The 21,728-nt window shown below is 59.3% G+C and overlaps 1 protein-coding gene across 1 annotated transcript; it reads right to left on the bottom strand.

Annotated features, from left to right (window-relative positions):
* Window positions 1-7,529: 7,529 nt before the first annotated feature.
* On the bottom strand, window positions 7,530-20,340 carry CSPG5 (chondroitin sulfate proteoglycan 5). Its single transcript, XM_028518627.2, has 5 exons — window positions 20,075-20,340; window positions 18,251-19,361; window positions 15,165-15,353; window positions 13,259-13,334; window positions 7,530-8,055 (listed from the first exon to the last, which is right to left on the bottom strand). The coding sequence occupies exons 1-5, from the start codon at window positions 20,169-20,171 to the stop codon at window positions 7,894-7,896; spliced, it is 1,635 nt and encodes a 544-aa protein (XP_028374428.1). The 5' UTR covers window positions 20,172-20,340; the 3' UTR covers window positions 7,530-7,893.
* Between the last annotated feature and the right edge of the window lie 1,388 nt (window positions 20,341-21,728).

The raw sequence follows: 21,728 nt of genomic DNA, 5'->3' as shown, positions 1-21,728 counted from the left end.
GGTCTGGCCAAAGAAAAGGAGATAAATACAAAACCCGGAAAAACCCACAAAAATAAAGTTAACTGAGCTCTGGTAGAGGAAAAAGGGCAGCACAAGGGAGCAAAGATAGCTTCTTCCACAGGCAGTGCCGGGACAACCGCACAGCCACATGCGGAAAAAAAAAAAATCTAGACACAATCCTACATGCTTCTCAGACGTTAAGTTAAAGTGGGTCATCGCAGACCTAAACGTAAAGTGCAGAGTTATACAATTCCTAGAAGTTACTGTAAGTGGAAACCTGGACAGCCCTGGGCAGGCGGTGCCCTTCAGACGGAACCTAGAGACGCGTCTGTGGAAGAGGAAAGGGAATGGCCACGGCTCACGGCCGTGGAGAACTTCCGCTCGGCACCGGGTCTGGACGAGAGAGAGAAGACAAGACACAGGATGGAAGGGACCATTTGCAAAGGACACACCCGATGAAGGACTGTTATCCAGAATATACAAAACACTCTTAAAACTCAACAGTAAAATTCTTTTTCCCTGGCTGTTGTGGCTCAGTGGACAGAATGCCGGCCTGTGAACTGAAAGGTCGCTGGTTCAATTCCCAGTCAGGGCACAGAACTGGGTTGCGTCCCCAGCCAGGGTGCGTGAGAGGCAACTAACTGATGTTTCTCTGACACATTAATGGTTTCTCCCTCTCTTTCTCCCTCTTGTCCCCTCTCTGAAAATAAATAGAAAATCTTTTAAAAAAAAAAAGAGGCCAAGTAAGGCAAAGTTTAGAGTGAAATGTGTGGTCTTATATGGGTATGTTAGAAGAAAGACTGAAAAATAATGAGCCAGGCAGCTATAAGGGTTAGGGAGAAAAAAAAAACAGTAAAAAACTGCACAGCATTAAAGAACAAAAAGAATAAAAATAAAAGCAGGAAATAATGAAAAAGGAAACAGATACACAACAGAGATGGTCACCAAGAGCCACGAAGTTGGGTTTTGAAAGGACCAATTCAACCGACAGGCGTCTCACGTGGCCGGTCAAGAAGGAGGAAGACGACATGGATGAGCAGCACCGGGACGTAAGTGGAGACGTGGCTACAGACTCTGCAGGCGCTAACATTACAGGGGGACGTTGAAAACAATATTGCACCCAAAACCCGACAGTTTAGATGACATGCACACATTTCTAGGAAAATACAACTTGTCAAAAGCGACCCCCAAACAGAAAACTTCCACAATCCTGTGGCTGCTATGGCAGTTAAATCCTTGAGCAGGAACACATTCCACAGAGAAATCTGCGGGTCCGGGTGGCCCCACCGCTCTGCTCTACCGAACACTCCGGGCAGAAGTGGCGCCCACACCACACACTCGCCCAGGGGATATGACAGGGGAGTGGCCCACCCAAGCCCTTTCAAAGGCTGTCATGACCTCTATTGCAGGTACCTAACAGGGACAAGTAGGACAGTTATAGGCCAGTCTAATGCATGATCATAGCACCAAACTTCTAAAAATACCTGTTAGCAAATTTAGCCTAGCAATAAATTCAAAGGTTAATGCATCCAACCAAGTGATATTTATTCCAAAATTGCAAGAGTGGTTTAACATTTGAAAAAAATCAATGAAATTTTATGTACCAAGAGAATAAGGAAGGGAAATTACATGACTTTCTCAATACACGCAGGAAAGCTTTTTATCCAATTTCACATCCATTCAAAGTAAAAACTCATAGGCAACTAGGAATAGAGGAAAACTTTCATAACTTGGCCTGGTGTCTGCAGAAAGCCTATGGCACACATTTCAGTGACGAGAGGTCGAGGCTTCCCCTCGGAGACCGGCAGTGAAGGACACCAGAGTGTCCGCTCTCACATGCCCACTCATAATGCACCGACAGGCCCTGACTTGTGTAATAACCCCAGAGAGGGGAGCCACGTGTGTGCGAGTCGCACAGGAAGAAACAAAGGAAGCTGTCATCGCTTGCAGGGCTGTCGACCGCAGACATGGGAGAACCAAAGAATCTACGCACACTCTGATCATTGTGAGAGTGGTGATCAGATTTGCTGAACATCAAGTCAGTATTACAATTACTGTTTCTGTATAAAATATAATAGAAACCAGAAAATTTAAAACTCTGAGAAGATACCACTGATGATACTATATATAAAAAAATCAAAGCCCTGGCTGGTGTAGCTCAGTGAATTGAGCGCAGGCTGTGAACCCAAGTGTCGCAGGTTTGATTCCCAGTCAGGGTACATGCCTGGGTTGCAGGCCACGGCCCCCAGCAACCGCACATTGATGTTTCTCTCTCTCTTTCTCTCTCCCTTCCCTCTCTAAAAATAAATAAATAAAATCTTTAAAATAATTTTTTTTAAAAAAATCAAGCACCTGGAAAGAAATCTTAATGGGTGTATTTCATACAAAAAACTATAGGACAATACTTGGAGAAAACAGACCGTGGAGAAAGGGGCCATGTTCACTGATTGGAAAGCTCAGTACTGAAATGATTGGGTCTCCCAGGTTGACCTGCAAATTCTGTCTAATCCTATCAAAACCTCAAGGATTTTTGTCAGCATCTTGGTGAAAGCAGCTCTTCAGGAATGATTTTGTAACCAGAAAGGAAGATTGATACACTTGGCTACATGAAAATTAACTTTAATATTATCTTAATTAAGAGTAGGAAATTTGTCCTGGCTGGTGCAGCTCAGTGGACTGAGTGCTGGCCTGTGAACTGAAATGTCACCGGTTCCATTCCCGGTCAGGGTACAGGCCTGGGTTGCAGGCCAGCTCCCCAGTTGGGGCTGTGTGCAAAGCAACCAAAGTTTCTCTCACATATTGATGTTTCAATCCCTGTCTTTCTCCCTCCCTTCCCCTCTCTCTAAAAATAAATAAGTAAAATCTCTTTTTAAAAAGAGTATGAAATTGCAAGCCACAAGAGTACGAAAAGATATTTGCAACACAGAAGACTGCTAAAGAGCTCATAAATGGGATACAGAACATCCATGAATCAACAAGAAACACCATCTAATAGAAAAATGGGCTAAAGAGTTAAGCAGGTGCCTCACAAAAGCAGAAATCTAGATGACTAATATGGAAATGGGCTCAATCTCACTAATAACCTGGGAATGCAAATGAAAATAACAATTACACTCCACAACATGCCACCTAGTGGCTAAAACTGAAAACGTGAGAATATCAAGTGTTGACAAGAAGGTGGAACAAAAGCAATCCTTATCCACTGCTGGTGGGAGTTACTGATACAACCACTTGCAACGTCATCTTATAAGGGTCAAAACAGACTAAATTTCATGGACGTTATCCCCGGGAAAGGCACGCACCTGTGCACCAGGAGGCCGAGCCCTGTGATGGACACACATTCTTCCTTCGGCTCTGACAAACCTTTGCTTTGGCCAGAGTACTGCCTCGTCTGGCTGGCCAAGTGACCCCTGCGGGTAACTCTGCCTGCCTTGCGTCCAGGTTCTCTGGGGAACGCATGCATGTCCACGCACTCAGGGGACGAGATTGCCACTCCTCCCCCAAGCGACAGGCACCCAGGCCGAGGGAGGAGCCCCTCCTGCCGTTCTGAGTGCTGGCTGTGCTCACACGCCTCCTTGCTCACCTGACAGGTAAAGCCACCTTTACCCCCTTCCTGGGTTCACCCTCGCCTTCGGGCCTGGAGGGAGGGCTTACAGCCCCTTCCACTTCACAGGATGCTTTCACAGACCTTACCTCGAGTGACCTGAAGACACTGGGGAGTCAGTCCCACCAGGCAGGGCTTTGGGTCTGTTTGGTGCACTGCCCTACCCCCGATGCCTAGCTCACCCTGCAGGAAGGCAAGGATGGCCCCGATGAAGGGCCTTGGGCTGGGAGATGTTGTGACTTCTATGGGAGAGGCTTCCAGCCCCGAGTCTGGCGTTCTGTGCCGCCCCTCAGAGCCCAGGCTAACCTTTTCATTTCTACAAATCACATGAAAAGGGCAAGGCACCATAAATACAGCGTCTGCCTGCAGTGTGATGCCACACAGAGGTAAGGACACGAAATGCAGAAGTCCGAGGTCTGGGTTCTGCTATTGTCACCGACGCTTCCCAGTGCCCAGACCCAGTGTCCACACTCTGGTGAGGATGTCAGAGACCAAGGGTGTGACAGTGTGTCGTCAACAGTGAGGTGTGCCTGTGAGTTGAACTCTGCCCCCCACACAGATGTATCGAAGTCACCCTAACTCCCAGTACCTGTGAGTGCGAGCTTATCTGGAAAAGAGGTCTTTATGTCGTAACCCAGTTGAGATGAGGTCGCACTGAATTAGGGTGAGCCATGAATCCAAGAACTGGTGTCCGGAGAAGGCCCTGTGGGGACGCACAGGGAAAGCGGCCACGTGAAGACAGAGGCAGAAACCGGAATGATGTGACCACGGGCCGAGAATGCCGAGGGCTCCCGGCCACCGCTGGAAGCCGGGCCTTCCCCGGGTGTGTCAGAGGGGGCAGGGCCCTGCTGGCACCTTGTTCTCAGAGTTCCGGCCCGCAGAGCTGGGAGACAGCACACTCCCGTTGTCGCTGGAGCCCATGCGGTGCGTGCAGATGGGCTGGGGCAGCCCCAGGGAGGGGCTGCCGGGGAGGCCTGTGTGCGAAGAAGGCACCTCAGACAGACAGACGGACGGCTCAGCATCGCAGGTGCGCTCCGCCAAGTGAACCGCCCCCTCAGCTCTGAAAGGCTCCCAGACAGCTGAGTCTCCTTCCACGATGCCCAAGGTTCCCGCAGTGTCAGTCTGGCCTTTCCTTGGGCAAAAGGACACAGGAAAGGCTCCGGAGTGGGGTGGGAAAAGCAGAGAGAAGGGACCTGGCGACCATCCCCTGAAGCACCAGGCTGCTGAAGCAGGGCAGCGGGGGTGGGGTGGGGTGGGGTGGGGTGGGGGTGGGAGGGTGTCCCCAAGTGCTCGGCAGGCCTGTGGGGGAGGCGGAGGGAGCTGACGGCGGAGGAGTCTGGCCGGAGCTGAAGGTCCCCGGGGAGGAGTCTGGCTGCCCCGGGAGCACAGCCATCAGGAAGCGCCAGCGCCCCGGCAGGAAGCAGGGCCGGCGCCGATAGACATCGGCGTATCCTGCTCACACGCCAGCTCCTTCTTCGGGTCGGACACGCTCCGGCGACGTCTGCCAGCACTATTCATCCACCCGCGCCGGCTCCTGCTCCCCTTCTGATCCCCGAGTTTTCCGATCCCTCCTGCATGCGCTCTGAGGACGGCAGCCAAGGGCTTTGATCTCCAGGCCTTAGTGCTTTTGCTGGAAAACAGAGCAACGCAACCCTAGCGAGCCCTTACGTCTGGACGGGATCTGGCGCTTAGGAAGTGCTCTCACATCACTCCCTCCTGACGGGGCTGCCCGGAGAGGGGGCCAGAGGCCCTCCGTGAGAGATAGGCCTGCCCCTCGTCCAGGGAGCACAGGAAGTCCTAGGCAGAGCCATGCCAGCCTCCCCCCTGCCCCCAACTCAGAAGGACAAGGGTCACGCTGGGAAACCATCCTGCACACAGGCCACACCCCACCGCCCCAATCTGCAGCCCCACGGCCCCCAGCAAAGGGCAGTCTGAGCTCGTGGCCGCGGCTGGAGGCCCCCCGGGCACGAGTCCCAGGATGAACACAGAAGGCTTCTGTTGCCGATCAACAGGAGAGTAGGTGAACTGGAGCAGCCCTTCCACTGCAGACGACCGGAAAGCTGTGCACACATCTGAACAGCATCAAAAAGCTAACACGATACTGAGGAATCAATTACCGGGCTGACACCCCAGAGAGGACAGTGGCGCAGAGGGGTGAGCCGTAGGAGGCACGCAGGCCGCTCGCAGGCACCTGCCCACCTGGAAAAGGTGACTCAGTGAACGTGTCTTCGAGAGTCTTGCTGGGGCGGGCGTGGGAGTACGGAACCCACCCACCCACGGTGGCACACTGATGTCCACCGCCCGCTTGGGGCTGCGACCCCGGGGTAAGGACGAACCGCGAGCAAACCGGCCCTTGCACAGTCAGACGGGGCCGTGGACCAGAAATCTCCAGCTCGCACCGAGAACAACGTGACCCCGGAATCCTGGCGCTCCTGGGCGCCTGAGAGGAGGAGACAAAAACCCTCTCGCAAAGAAGAGATTATCCTCAGCCTCCGCTTCAATAATCAATTTCCCGCTATGATGCCCACACGAAGTAGAAACCATAAGGCACAAGAGAAGAAAGTCAGGGAGAACCAGCAGGAATGATGCCACAGAAACACACTCCTGGGGATCCCAGTCACTGGGGTCGTCACAGACTGGACTCGAGGCCTAGAAAACGCCCCTACTGGTCCGTGACCGGCCACAGGAGCCCTCGGTTCTCCTCGGCTCACCCAAGGTCACCCCTAGATTGCTACAACCCCCGTTCCGCCTGCCTTCGCCTGTCCCCAGAGGTCTCTTCTGAGAACACGGAGCCCACGTGGCCTCAGCCGGGTCTGACAGCGTGGTGCTCGAGGCCCTCACAGCCTGTCCTGAACCGCCCTCCCCAGCCCCACCCCCGAGGGCCCCTCCCTCTCCCATCTCCAGACGCACAGCAGGGCTCAGGGCTCTCCTGAGTGGTCTCCCTCCACTTCAAGGGCCCCGTCTCCGTGTCATCCTGAAAAGACCCTCCGCAGCCCTCCTTCTAGGCCATTTCCACCTCTCCCCTCCCTGCACTCGGGACTCCAGTGCTCAGAGCTCTGAGCGCACCTCTGCTAGCTACTGACACTTGTGTTGTATCGGGTTTTTAAAATATGTACGTATTGATTTTTAGAGACAGAGGAAGGGAAAGAAACAGCCATGTGCTGTTCCACCCATCCACACCTTTGGTGGTTGACCCCACACGTGCCCCGACTGGGGACCGAACCCGTCACCCGGGTGCACCTGGACAATGCTCCGACCAACTGAGCTGCCTGGCCAGGGTGTTGTTTCCGAGTCTGTCTCTCAAGTACAGTGTTTAGAGTTCCTACCATCCGGTGCAGCGCCGGGCTGAGCGAGTGCTGAGTAAACGTCTATGCAAGCGGGCGAGAGTCGTCTCAACAACAGGGGCTGCAGACAGAGTGAACTGAATTGTGCTCCCCCCGCTGCCCCGAGAGCCTTGTGTGGAAGCCCTAACCCCCACGGCCACGGTATTGGGGGTGGGGCCTGCGAGGTTAAACGAGGTCATCAGGGTGGGGCCCTACTGCAACAGGCCCGGCGTCCTGGGAGCAGAGGGAGAAAAACAGAGATCTCCCTCTCCCGTGGGCGCAGACGAAAGGCCACGAGGACACGGGGAGGATGGCTACTTGCAAGCGGGAAAGACCTCGCCAGTAGCCAGCTCTGCCGGCGCCTTGATCGTGGAGTTCCAGCCTCCAGAACTGTTCAAGAAGAGTGTCCACGTCTCAGGCACCCAGCCTGTGCACCCTGTTGTGGCGCCCGCCTGAGCAGACTCACACACACACACACACACACACACACACACGGGCCACCTCCGGGCGAACAGGCACACACACACGCCTGCCCTGGAGGTAAGGACTCAGCTCAAACCAACGAGAATGTGCGGGGAGTGAACACGATGACATTAGGAAAATGGCTTTTTAAAAAGTTTTATTTCAAGAACTTTGTTTTCTTACTGGTATTTCAAAAAAAGGTGGATCAAAGTACAAAACAAAAGTCGGGTGAATGATGACAGTGCAGGTTTAGAGACCCCGGCGGCAGAAGCGACGCACAGACAGACAGACAGACGGCCCGGCGGCCCGACGCACGCGGCTCTGCTCTGGCTCCCTGCCGGGTTCGTGGCTCCTCCCTCCCGTACGCAACACATCGAAGCATGCCATGGGTTCAGCGACAGAAAAGAGCGGATAACAAATGGTTACGAGAAACAGACTCTGTGCACGAGGAGTCATGGAGCTCCCCCCACCCCCGCCCCCCGCCTCCTCTCTCCTTGCTCTGCTCTAGGTCAAGTTGTTCTGAAGACAGTTCACGTCCAGGTCGGCCTGGTCGCCTTTGCCGCCCTCCAGTTTGGGCGACATGGAGTTCTGGATGTTGAACGACTCCTCCTCCTTCAGGCAGGACTTGAGGACTTCCTGGATTTTGTGGGGAGCGCTGGGGTCGTCCTGGAAGAGGGAGAAAGGTGAGGGAGGCACAGGGAGCAGACGGTGGGGGGCAGGGCTCGGGCTCTCCTACCCGGCTGAAAGGGGCAGAGCCGGCAGCAGGAGGGAAGAAGCTCCGAGGCGGGGTGGGGGGGGTGTCAAAGGGACTCGCGGGCAGCTACTTCCTAGGAAAGTCGCCTTCGAACCCTCAGGCCACATGGAGGTGGGAACTGGACAGGGGACTGGGCTGCGGATACCTGTGCTGTAGGCCAGTCCCGGGTTTTCTCCTGGACAGGGAGCGGGGAGAACCGGCGCCTTTCTGGACTCGGCCCGTGGGAAGCTCTGCTCGGCTGCCCACCCACCCGGCTCTCACAACGGGGTGCTGGCCAGTGCGGACGGCAGGGCCCACAGGACTACGATCAAGCTCGGAGCTGCTCCTGGCCACGCTGGGGCGCCGGCCCCGGAGGCACAGGTCAGCCCTCGGACGAGAGCCCGGATAAGTGTGCTTCTTCCCCTCAGAAGCTTCTCTACCGGAGACCCTGCCTTACGAGGAGTCTCCCCAGTCCGAGCCCGCATGCGGCCGGCAGCCTCCACGGTCCACCGTTGTTTGCACCAGATGCTGCTCGCGAGGCTGGTTTACGACCCCCGTCGGACGTGCCCCGTGCCCCCCAGCCTACCTGTGAATGTTGCCTGCAGCCCTCTGACAAGCTCCTGAGCCTGAACTGCACTTGCCTGTTAAGGGTTTTCAGGAGACCCGCACCAGTCAGTACAGCCCCCCAGTCCCGCATTCCGGCATTCTGAGAACTCCTGCCTTCCCGAGGCTCTTCTCCTTGAAGACCACCCGAGGGGATTCCACCCTCATATTCACCAGGTCTTAGTCCTTTCTCAGGTGCCCCGAGTGGTGACACTCAGTGCTCGGAACTCTGCTGATCAGAGGGCTTGCGTCACCCACCCAGGAAGACGCATGGGTGGCAAGAAGGGCAGGGAGCGCCCGTAACTGGCCGGCTAGCTCAGACCTTCCTTGCTTCAACCTCTCCCGAGGTTCGAGGTGCGGCAGTCACGCCGAAGGACTGGGGCCTTCTGCACGGAACAGCTGAGCTCGTCCTCCCTGCCTGCTGCCAAGTCCGACCCAGAACAGCACGAGGTCGGGGCGCCGACGGCTTGGAAAGGAGACAGGGACAGGCTACTGGCTTACATGGCACCCGCGGGACAGGGCGGGCCTTCAAAAGTACCGTGCCCTCTGTTCCCAGCCTCCCTGAGCACCTTCCCAGAGCAATTCAATCGTTCCAAAGACCCCAGAGTGACTCACAGACAACAGGGGGACACAGGGTCCCTGTCGCCCGTGAGCCAAGGACGAGAGAAAATGCACTCCGCACAGGAGGGAGGCGGGTTTCAGGCGAGGGGCCCACGGCACTTTGAGTTCTCTGTCACCGCTTGGAGAGGTTCAGGAAAACTTCTTGTCGACGGAAATCTGTACGTGCTCGGACGGAAAGGTCTCCGTGATGTCCTGAGGAGCGTGTGTCTGCACGCTCACATGCAGGCTTTGCGGAGACAGAAGTGTGTAAGGGGGGCTGCTTTTCATTTCTCGCACTCGGGTGTGGCCGGGGGAGGACGCCGGACGTGGGCCCTCACGAGCAGGTGATGGAAGACCCGGGGCAGAGCGGACTTCGGGTCTCAGCGGAACTTGGAACACTCGAGGGTGGCCAGTGCCGACCTGTCCTCTTGCAAGGCTGGAACGCACTTTCCTCCTCTTTCCGACAACCTCCTCCTCCTGCCGCTCCCACCCCGCCACATCACACACTCTTTGGGCACAGGTAGGGGCCCAGGGACGTTCTCACAGTGTGGAGAAAAGTGGATTTCAAGAATCCTTGTAGGCGTGGGACCCAAATTAAACCTGGCCCCCTGAGGGCCCAGGGCAGTCGGACAGATGGGAAAAGGGCCTCCTGGCCCAGTGGGTGGGCGAAGTGCCTTCTAAAAATAAGGGACGCAGGTACCCGCACGGCGCTGTTAGAGGAGCCGAGTGCCAAACAGAACAGACGAGGGAGTGTCTGAACCAAGAAGGAGCCCTCCCCACCTGAGAGCTCCCTCCACAACTCCGTCCCAGGAAGCCGGGGCAGCTGAGTCCCTCGGCGGAAGGCCCATCTGCCTTGGGCTTGGCAGAAGTCCCTCATCACGAGGAAGCCGGACCTCCATCTGGCGTAGGCGCTGGGAACCACGCTGCGCCCCCCCTTCCTGGCGTCCCCAGACATGCGGGCTTCCTTCAGCCCGGGAGTCGTGTGGGCTCGGGCCGGGGCCCCTGCCTGTCCACGCACAAAGCTCTCCTGGCGGGGCGGGCAGTGAGCGGAAGAGCGGGAGAGCGGTCTGGGAAGTTAGAAGGATGTGCAAGGCGGGGAGCATTAGAGGGCGCCCTAGAGAAGCCCGAGGAATAGAGTGAAATCCTGGGAGGTCTGTCAGGTCTTAGGAGAGCCAAGCAACACCTATGACATCCGCCGCTGGCCCAGCTGCGAGGCCAGCAGGGCGGCGCCCGGGGCCTGGGCAGCGTGCCGGTGGATTTCAGGTGACGTCGTGCGTGCCGTGCGCCTGGACAGTGTCCAGCTTCCTCCACGCACCGCTCCTTCCGGGGCCCCGCAAACCTTCGCAGCAGGCGTTCCCCTCTCCAGCGGCTGCTCAGCCACGCCGAGGACTCACGCGCACACACACACTCAGCCGCCGGCTCGCCAGCTGCGGGCGGGGCCCGGGCCGGGAGCGGCACAGGTGACTGCGCAGCAGGGACAGGGACGTGCCGGGACTCGGACCCCAGCGGCGGCCCCGCCCCCCGCCACAGACCCGAGGCAGCGCTTTCTGGGCAGCAGTCCTTTCGGGGTGTGGGTTGCAGAGATGGTTGAGCCTGGGTAGGAAAGCGACTCGCTCCGCCTACTCCTCACTCACGTAAAGGAAATAACCCGCCTGTTGGATGAGCTCTCCAGGTTCTCAGGAGACACCAGCACCAGCAAGGACGTTGAGGGGTGAAGGGAGGGGGTGGGGAGAGGCTGAAGGCGGTGGTCGATGTGGCCCCTGGAGTGACGACAGGCCTTCACTTCGTAATCGAGCAGCGCGTGTCTGAAATGCCAGCTCGCGGAGCTGGACGCTGGCCCAGCCTGACTCCGGGGCTCGGCGGGGACTTAGGGAGGAAGGTATAGAAAACCCACCTGCACACTCCCCGCTGGACGGGACGGTCGCCCCTCACACGCTCGGAGCTTTGGCCGGGAGGATGGGATGACCCTGGGGCACAAGCTGAGGGAAGGATGCCTGGTGGACATGGCCCTCGAGACCCGAGAAGAGAGCCAGAGACCCCAGAGCCTCATCTCGCCCCTTCCCCGAGGGGCAGGCCCTCCTCGAGGCCAGCCGACCGCCCCCTCCAACTCCGTCCTCCGCTCGCCGTCCTCGGAACTCCAGGTCGGTCAGCAGTAGCCTTTGGGGGTGCGCGCCCTGCTTTCCACACGGCTGGGTCAGCCCCAAGGGACTGGCAGGCCCCGTGCTGGCTCGGCCAACCAGCCCTCTGCGGCCTTCCCTGCCCCCACCTGTGAGGCGCGAAGGTGTCCAAACCTGGGGCTCCGGAAGCTCTCGGGTCAGAAACTCCCCGCAGGGCCTGGCACTCCGTGGGCTGCAGGAGCCGCCGCACAGGCCAGGCCTGCTGTCCCCACGCACCGGCGGCAGACCGGGCGGTGGGACCGAGGGGCCCTGTGGGCATGTCACTCACTGCTGCTCCACGGATGACAGCTGAGTGTGCGCTAGAGCAGGGGCCAGGCGGGGCGTGCGGGGGTGCCGAGATGAGCAGGACCCCTTCTGCCCTCGCCGCGCCTGCGTCCTTGTGGGTCGGTTACTGTGACTGGCAACCTCAGGGCCCAGAGGGCAGCTTGTTTCCTTGGTTACGTGCATAGCGAACTCACTGATATCTTGGTACAGACCCAGTAATAGAATATCCGTTCTTTCTCTAGCGTTCGTATCAGGGACTTTTCAATCTTATCCTAGATTAACTTCTCCTGTTTTTTTTTTTTTTTAATTTAGATTAACCCCTCTGATCCTCTTCCACCAGGCCAAGCTTTTTCTCTTCTGGGGTTTGGTGACCACGGTCTCACAGGCTCATTCTCCCTTCCCCGTCTGCGGCCACCCCTTCCCCGTCTACAAGAAGGGGACAGCGGCCCAGAGCTGCGCTGTCCAACGCGGCGGCACCGGCCCCGTTCTGGGAGCTCTCCAGCCGCAGGTGCCCCGGCTGCCGCAGTGGGCAGTGCAGAGAGAACACTCCTGCCCCCCCCCCGGGGAGTTCCAGCTGCCAGCTGCGGGCTGGACTGAGAAGGCCCCTACGAGCTCTGGTGCTCTCCGGTCCATGGTTTCAAGGAGCTTCTCCTAACTCTCCCCGTACACACCATTGTCCCCTTGGGGAAAGGCTTCTCATGTGTCACTGTGCCTTTTCCTGGAGGTGTGGGGCCCGAGTCACACACGCAACCCCTGGGTCTGGGTGCAACATGGTCTGGGGCTTGGATGGCTTGTGCTTTACTTCCGAAACGGCCTCTGGTAATACCCGGCGCTTCACGGGTGAGTCTGGTCCAGGCGAGGCACCAGGCCACGATCTTCAGAAAAGGGTCCGCTGGGGCCTTTTACTGGGTTTCAGCGGGCATGTCTGAGCCCACCCTCCTGGCAACAGAACTCACCCCAGACTTACTTAGGGTTCCGCCTGGGTTCTGGGCCCACTCGGCCGTAACCAGTGCATACTGTCTGCCAGTTCCGGGGGTCCTCAAACACCGTCCACACTGTGTTTCCACTCATCCCAAGGAGCGATCCCCTTTTGCTCCCATGGCTATCAGAAAATTCCACAGCAATGAAAGCAGGGCCCTTCTCCTTGACATAAAGAGCAGGAAGACAAAACTCAGACTTCTGAAGTCTACAGGAAGCTAAAACCCTAAGTCATCTCCTGCACCACCTACCACTCTGCTTGTGAAGGAAGCGACAGGCCACCAGCCCCTCCTGCCACGCCCACTGGCCCACCCGGGTGCCCAAAGCTGGTCCCCAGAGCCCCCCGGGGCTCCGCACTGGGACGCAGACCAAAGGCACAGACAGGCAGGGGCTGCAGCGCCCGAGCGGGGGAGGCGAGAAGACGACGAGTTACCTGACAGATCACGTTACCAGAGCGAGCCCGGGCACGGGCATGGGGGGAGGCGGTACGGGGAGTGCCGCAAAGGTTCCTTACGTTTGGGTGAGAGCCCTCGGCAATGGTGGAAAGGGAGAAGTTATCGTTGTGGAGCTCGGAGGGGGTCCGGAATTTGCTGGTTAGGGCAGAAGAGAGAGAGAAGGGAAAAGGGTGTAAGCGAAACCATCCCAGCAAACCCTGACAAAGGTGTCACGGACAAATATACTGTATCTCATTGAACGCTGCAGACTGTAGTGAGATGCACCATCGTTGGGTGTGCCACTAGGGAAAAACTCCTGCCATTTATGCCACGGTCCGCCACTCTCTCATCCTCTCGAGTTTTTATTACGTGCTCCAAGTGGTTCGTTTGGAGGCTACATTAGATAAAGAACTGACGACAATACGTCACGAACAGCTCTGGCCACACTCGTGTACCCGGGCAGTCACAACTCCATCGCGCTGGCCACCTGGCCAACAGTGATTATAGGATGCCAGTGACTGTAACACACAGTCCAATTGCAGAGATGTTTGTATGTGAGGGGAAAAAAAAACCCGTGTGTCTTAGAATCAATAAACTGCGGCAGTATCCGCAGTACCCTGGACAGGGTAGCTAGCGTCAGGGCAGGGCCGGGGCTTGGGAAGGAAAGGTGTGCGGAGGGCGCCGGGGAGGCGGCGTCTGAGCCCAAGGGGGTGGGCGCCCTGCTCTGTGCGGACACACAGCCGCTGGAGGGAGGCCTGGAGCGAGGCGCTGTCCTGGGTCACAGCCCCTGCTTCTCCGCAACCAGGGCAGTTAGCCGCTCCTTTCTCGCCCCCTCCCCCTCAGAGGCTGTCACCATAGGTGGTCCCGCCCCTCCGCACACCCACCCCCTCGGTGCAGGCCTGAGGAGCCGGGGCCCTGGCTTGCGATCACACGCACAGACACGCCCCGCCTCAGTGCACAGGCACAATGCAGGGGCCCTGGCGGCCCCGCGGCCGTTAGCTGGAAGGCTGCGGAGTGGCGGCATCTGCGCGCCGCACGAGTTTACCCGGCGGAGGAGCAACAGATGGCGTTTTGTCCGTTTCCCAGGACCCCGGGAAAGGCCTTCAGTCACGTTCTCCGGAGGGAGTCTCGGGTCGGGGGGAGGGCGACAGGGTGAAAGGGAGGTGGGCACGGTTCTGCATACATTGTCTCTTGGGCCCCAGGGGAGCTGAGCTCCAGTCTCGTCCTGTTGTGACTCCCGGGACCCCGCTGAAGGTCCTCGCCTTCCTCAGTGACAAGAGGAATTGTCTCCCAGCGTGTGCGGTCGCACTGGACTGTTCAAGGCGGGGACGTGAAGGGTAAATGAATACTGATTTTCAAATGCACACGGCGGCCACCCCTCTGTGAAGAGGTGAAATGAGGCTCTATCCCCACGTGGCCTTTAAAGTCCCCAGTGGAGGAAGTTAGGTCGAGGCCCTCCCACCCCCCCAGACACTCAGGAGGGGTAAGGAGGATTTCCTGAAGTTTCCTGTACTTCTGCGCAGGCGCAGGGCTGGGCAGCTTCAGAGAGCAGCGCCCTGCAGTGCGCTCCCCAAGGGGGAGCTCGAGTTACTTCCTGCTGGTGTGGGAGTGACACCTCACACTGTTCCCGGGACGTGGGGCAGTCGGGTAGGGGCGGGGGACTGAGCACGGGGACCTAGCTGGGGACCAGAGCCGGGCGCCGCTCACACGGCATGCCTCTTCTTTAAGCATCCTCTCTCCGGGCTGGGGGTGTGGGCAGCCGTGCTGGACGGCAGCAGTGTGCCACTGGGCTTGGCCTCTGCTGAGATTCTAGCACATTCTGTGTAGGAACGGATATGCTTGGGCGAACCTTTGGTGTGAAAAACACAACTAGGGATGGAGAGGGGAGCGGGGAGTGGAGCCAGAAACCCTCCCAGGCACATCCTGGGTCGGGTGGAGGGGCGTGGCCACAGGGCTGGGTGGGGCCGGCCCCCTGCGCAGACTCACTGGGTCCGACGCAGCTTGGTATTCTCCGTCTTGAGCAGGTAGAGCTTCTTGGCGAAGAACACCGTCATCATGAAGAGCAGGAGCAGCACGAGGGCGGCCGAGCCGACGGCCACACACATCACCTGGAAGTCGGTGATGATGGACTCGCAGCGCGTCCCCTTGTGCCAGATGTAGTCCTGCGTGTTGCACCTGCAGCCACGACAGGGAGGGATGAAGGCGGTGGGCGGGCAGCCCCGGCCGCAGGAAGGGCCAGGTCCCCGACTCCGGCACCTACCTGGACGCCCATCCCTAGGACCGGCTCAGGACCTGTGATGCCGCCACCCTGAGCAGACCTGACAGCTGGCCTTCTTGGCCCGCCTTTACACCTACCCGGGCAGCTCTGAGGTCCGTGACGTAAACGTACCCAGGGCGCCAAGAAACGGAGGGAACCGGTCATTCGCATTGAGGAGGGAAGGGAGCCCTGGTTTTCCACCTGGCAGCCTCCGTGAAAAAAAAATCAGATTCTCTCAGGCCCCCCCCCCCCCCCTCTGTGCCTCTCCCTGCCAGCCCTGGGCTCCGGGTGAGAGGAGATGAATAGCAGCCACGGCCAGAAAGTAGCAGGACCCGCCCCACACATGAAGACCTGGCTTGGTCTGCAGTCCCATCTGGCCCACGTGGCGAACCCCACGGACACGCACACGGACAGGGCAGCGCCCGAGGTTCTGCCCTGAAGCTTCCTGCCCTATCACCATGAGAACCGCCCTGAAAGCCTGGTGAGAATCAGCCCTCTGGGTGGGTTTTAGTCCTTTTGTTGAGTGACTTTCTCCTGCCCTTGGGGACATTCCCAGGCTCCAACTCTTCCAATGACATTGCTGTTTCCATGGGAACCAGGCTGCTTCAAAGAGGAAAGATGTGGAAGGATACAGAGGCAGGCAAAGGAGGGAGGCCATGAACCTCACAGTGAATGACAGACCAGAGGAGGGAGAGCTGGCTGCCCCACACCCAGAACAGGGTGGGGAGGCACGGCCAACAGGGGACCCTCCCTTCTCCCACTGCCCCTCTGCGGCCACGAGGAGGCTCCCCGTGTGACGGCGGGGAGAGCGAGCGCTCTAACCCGCCGCTCTGGAGAAGTTCGGCCACAGCTCCGACCGCTCCTCCGCAGTGTGGGTCAGGGTGACAGAGACAAAGGCACACTGCAGTCTGCAACTACGAGCTCAGCAGTCTCCTGTGAGTGGAATGCAAAACAGTTTCCGAGCCACAGCCGGCCTGGGCGTGCATGGCCGGAGGAAGGATCTCTGGCAGGCAGGCAGGCAGGCCCCAGTGGGATGCTGGCAGGGAAGCTGAGCAAGGGGACCTGGGGTGGCCTTGGGCAGGAGCCCTCCTGAGGCAGGGCCCACGGCAGATCCGTGGTCACACAGCCATGCAGTGCAGGGAAGGGGACACACTCACGCTTCCACTCGGGAATCCCGAGAGCTCCGGGAGGTTCTGGGAACTGCTCCAGCTCCCCAGAGGTAGCAAGCGCTCCCTACTTTATGCTCTGATGGGGAGCTGACTGGGAAGGTGAAAACTCAGACCTCCAGAAGGAGGAGAGACAGTGAGTCTGCACAGAGATCCCTGTCTCCCTGGCTAAATCCAGCCCTACCGTCCCCCCAGTAAAGTTTGAGGAGCAAGATCACAGGCTTCCCCATCTCTCTGGTAGCCTTTAACCAACTGCAAGGTCTTGTCACCACTATTTTTTTTTATCACAGCTGCTCCTTTTGGCAATGGCCGGACAACTCCAGTCAGAACTGAGTGGACGCATCCGCCATAAGTGACCCTAATGTCACGATCATCTGTAGAAAACAACTTCGCAGGAGGGAGCTGGCAGCCGGGTTTTAATGCCAAAGGCACAGCGTTCATGCTATCAGAACAGCCAGACCTCCAGAATCCGAATTCTTCACTCACCTCCAAAGAGAACAAGGAAAGGAAACAGCAGGAATGACACTTAAAGAGGACATCTAGCCCTGGCCAGGTAGTTCAGTTGGTTAGAGCACCGTCCCGATACACCGAGGCTGTGGGTTTGGTCTCTGGTCAGGGCACGTGCAAGAAGCAACCAATGAATGCATCAGTAAGTGGAACGACACATCGATGTTTCTTTCTCTCTGTCTCAAATCAATAATAATAATAAAAAGACATTCAGATTACGGAAATGCTCCTCCTGGGACCGATGGAAACGAGTCCCAGAGAAGTCTGAGGGCTCTACTCCACTTCTAGGGCCTGGAAAGGACGAAGACAAGCAACCCACCAAGACCAGCCCTGCCTTGTGCTTTTCCCAGCTGAGCCAGCGGGCTCTCCAGCAGGTTAACCACCTCACCGTGAGGTATGTGTATACAGTAACTACTGATGAGGCGCGAGATGGTGTCTGCAGACAATGTCCTCAGAGACACTGAACTCTCTATGTCTTTAAAACACGCTGGACTGGGTATTCCAGGATGGCAAAAATCAAGGTGGAAGGGGAAAAGCCACCCCAAAGTTAAGAAACTCCACCACCTCTGCTACACCGGGTAAGAGTCTCCACTTGATCTGTGTGAGTGGCTGCTTTCTGGGTCTCCTCCTAAAAAGAAGGTCCCCACTGTGACTTGACACGCCCACCCCCGCCCGTGCCCTGCAGGGAGACAGGCTGCCCTCCTGCCGCTCACATGGCCCCCAGGGAGTGCTCTGCAGCCATCCTTCCTCCGAGGTGGGTCTGTGGGCCTACTCCGCTTGCTAGTGTGCACGGGACTCCCCACTAAACCTCCCCGAGCCAGCCAAGGCCCCATTCTGGAACCCTCAGAGAAGTCCCCTCCTTTTGTCTTTACAGTCAGTGTGTGGGTGAAGGCTACAACCCTTAGAGGGAATACAAAATCATATTTCTCAGGAAGCTCTCCGAGTGAAGAGGTCACGGGTCGGACACTGAAGAAGTAATTCTGTGGAAGGCGCCCGAGTGGACATTTCTTGACCTGGGAGCCCTGTGAACGCACACGCTCCGGAAGTGCCCGTCCCATTCCTCACGTTGCTGAGTCTGCCTCACGTACATTTGGCAGGAGTTCTTTTACAAGACCTTGTGCACCTGCGCGCCACACCCTTACCTGCAGAAGGCCCCTATGTTCTCCACCAGGTAGCACTGGCCGCCATTGTGACAGTAACTTGGGAAGAGGTCGCACACTGACCGGCAGGAGCTGTTATGCCGCACAAAACCACTTCGGCACACGGTGCCATTCTCGCTTGGGGCCGGGTCCCTGCCTGGCTCTCCTGGGCGGGGCCGGAGAGCAATGCTGCTGCCGGGGACGATGCCCAGAGTGTGCTGTGGAGGGACAGCATGCCACCAGCTGGTGGGCTGGCCTGTCCCTGGCCCAAGCCCGGGCTTCTCAGTGGGCACCAGAAGGTCACTTTCATCTTCCAGGTCGCCACCTTCCACCGCATCCTTGCCATCCTCTTCCTCCTCCTCTTCATCCAAGTCGTCATAGAAAGACGTGGTGGGGTAGAAGTCAGATTCGTCAAAGGGGGTGAAGTCATCGTATAAATCAAGCAGGGTCCAGGAAGGGGTCTCCCCCCCACTATCAGTGTGGTGATCTGAGGTTTCTGGTGACTCCGGGAAGCTCCCCAGGTCGGCGCCGCGGCCCTCGCCGTCCAATCCTTCGAAGTAATCCATGTCAATGATGTCTGACGCCGGCTGGAGGTCCACTGTGCCCTGAAAGGGGTATGTGGGCTCTGGCCCATGAGGGTCAGGTGTGCTGCCTCCCAGGTTCAGCCAAACCTCCAAGGGGCTCTCCTTGGGGAGTTCCGGGCCCGGGCTCAGCCTATGGCCAGGGGTGGTGGAGGGTGGTCCACTGGCCTCTGTAGCCTCAGGGATGGCAGGGGGCCTAGACGACTGCCCTAGGGCCTCGTCGGGAGCGGGAAGTGTGGCTGGAAGGGCCTGAGTGTCCCCACTGCCCGCCTCTGCAGTCACTCCGCCCAGCCCTGGGCTGTCGGCCTCCAGCCAGGCGGTGCCGGTCACCGCGGCGGACGCCTCCAGCACGTCCTCTGGCCCTACCCCGGGGCCCGCCGCGGCCTGCTCGCGGTCGAGCGCGGTCCACAAAGCCTCATCTTCCCCGCCTGCTGGGGAGCCCGCCTTCTCCCGCGTGTGGTTGGCACGCGACTCCCACGCCGCGACGTTCTTCACGCGCTCGTCAGCCTCGACGGCGCTGCCCGCCTCTCGCGCTGCGGGAGACAGAGGCGGGGCGTCAGAGCGCGCGCACGGGGTACGGCCGTACGCCCCGCCCCACCCCGCCCCGCCCCGGCCGCGGCTCGCTCTCCCGGACCCCCGCCAACCCTAACCCTCCGCTTCAAGGTCTCCCGAGGCCACGCCCATCCTTAAGCCCCGCCCCGAGCCCGCCCCGAGCCCGCCCCCAAGCCGGGATACGCAGCGGGCCCAGCCTAGCCCTCTCAGGCCCCACCCCTCACGCGTGAGGCCCCGCCCCCGTGAAGACCCTTAGTCCACCCGGGCGGCCCCCAACGCGGCGGGGGGAATAGATCTAACCCTCTGGGCTACACTCCATGAGTAGGCTCCGCCCCGAAATCGCACCCGTAGGGCCCCGCCCCACCCCAGATCCCGCCCTGAACTCGCATCCTCCTTCCTCCTCATCCTCTCCAAATCCCGCGCCGAAGTCTCACCCTCGGACCCGCCCACCGCGACCCCTCCCCAGCCCGCGCCTAGGTCCGTACACCTCGGTCGGGGCCACCCCCCGCCGTTCGGCCTCCCCTAGGATCCCACACCTCTCCGCGCCCCCTACCCCGCCTGGGCTGCAGGCAAGGCGCTGCCCCGCCCCCTTGCCTCCAGCTCGCGGATTCCACCTGCACCCGAAGCCAGCGGGGCCGCGGCTCAGGGTGCAGGGGCGTGGGTCGCGGGGGTCCTGGCGGCAGTCGGCACCTACCTGGCGCGGCCCCGGCGACAAGAACCAGCGTGGCCCCCAGAAGCAGCAGCAGTGGCGGCGGCCCCCTGCCCGGGCCCCCGCCTCCAGCTCGGCCCATGGCGCGGCGCCCTGACCGCTGTCCACGGTCTGCCCCCGCTAGCTGCGCCCTCGCCTGCCCGGCCGCCGCGCCTCCTGCCCGTGTTGCGGCCGTCTCAGCCCACGACGGGCAGCGCGAGAAGCCGCATGCTGCTGCCGCCGCCGCCGCCGTCCGCCGCTGTCCCCGGCGCGCCGCGCCTCCCCACCTCCCGCGCCGCCGCTGCCGCGCTCAGCGCCGCCCCCACCCCGCCCGCCGCTCCCGCCCCGCAGCACGTAGCTCTGACGCCTGCCCTGTTCAGTCCGCCTGCAGGAGGGACAGACAGACCCTAGACTCACGACGCAGGGACAAACGGATGTGGAGTGGTGCGGCAGCAAGGCGCACAGCGCCGCGCACGGCCTGAGCTGACAGGTGCACCGGCTGGAGACCTGCGGGGCCGGGTCGCGGCCCCGCCCTCCCTGTGGAGGGTTGGCACCGGACCCCCACCCGCGAGGAACCCATCCGCCACGCGGCGAGAACGGAGGCGGGGGCCCAGATACCCGCAGACTCGGGGCGGGGCTCGGAAGCCCGCGCTATGGCAATGAGCGGAACCCGGGGCGCAGGGAGCCTCTCGGATTTTTGCGCCAACCTCATGTTCGGTGCGGGGAAGGGTCTCGGGGACGTCTCCAGGTCCTCGCGAAGCCTGGGCGGGCGCTGGCGGCGCCAGGCAGGGAGCGAAGTCCTCGGCAAAAGCTCTAATCGGATCAGAACTAATCCATCGCAGCCAAAGCCCAGACCTTGCACAGCCAGGCCCGCCGGAATGCATTTGGGGGGCAGGGGGCAAGGCCTTCCTGAGACTGCGACTACTTCGCCTTCCCCTTCCCCTCCCCCTGGTAACCTGGGTAGCGATTTTTAATCTCGGTCTATTCCTCCTTTCCAGGACACATCGCCTCGTGTGTCCCGGGTCACCAAAAGTCAGATTCCTGGGTAGACCCAGGCGGCCTATATCGCAGCCTAGGGACCCGCGAACGCCAGGCCAGGAGTGCAGGGCCGTCTGAGGGGCCCATCCAAAGTTCACTGTGCTGTGTCCAGGACCACTCAGCCCTGGACCCTGCTTGGTGGGGAGTCACAGCCTAGTCACCTACCTAGTTTACCCACCGAACGGAACACCAACCTCCTGGTGTGTCATTGACCCAAATTATGACTTTTGGAGTCACAGCTCGAGATGTGGCAACCTTTACTTGAGACGCCCATTTCTGTCCCTAGGGAACCACATAGGTGACTAGAACAGAGACTCAATCGCCCAGTCTCCCTGGTACCTGTCTCTGGATGGGGTTGCTTTGGTTCAAAGCCTGTTTCTCTCACTGCAACTACTGCTGCAGTCTTTTTGCTCCACCTGGTGTTTCCTTCTCTCCGGGTCTGTCTGGCAAGCTCCTTAACCCAGAATGCTCAGTTCCTAGCACCCTCCCTTTGGGAAGCCTTCTCAACCTGCCCCTTAGGCACTCATGCTCTGACCTCAGTGGACCACACGGCACTTTAGTGCACAGCGCCCAGCAGAGGGGGCTTTTCTCTCCAAGGGCCAGTTCGAGGCATAAATGAATG

This window comes from Phyllostomus discolor, chromosome 7, assembly GCF_004126475.2.
Source record: "Phyllostomus discolor isolate MPI-MPIP mPhyDis1 chromosome 7, mPhyDis1.pri.v3, whole genome shotgun sequence".
NCBI lineage: Eukaryota > Metazoa > Chordata > Mammalia > Chiroptera > Phyllostomidae > Phyllostomus > Phyllostomus discolor.
The sequence above is the reverse complement of the archived record's forward strand: the minus strand, read 5'-3'. Positions and strand labels throughout refer to the sequence as shown.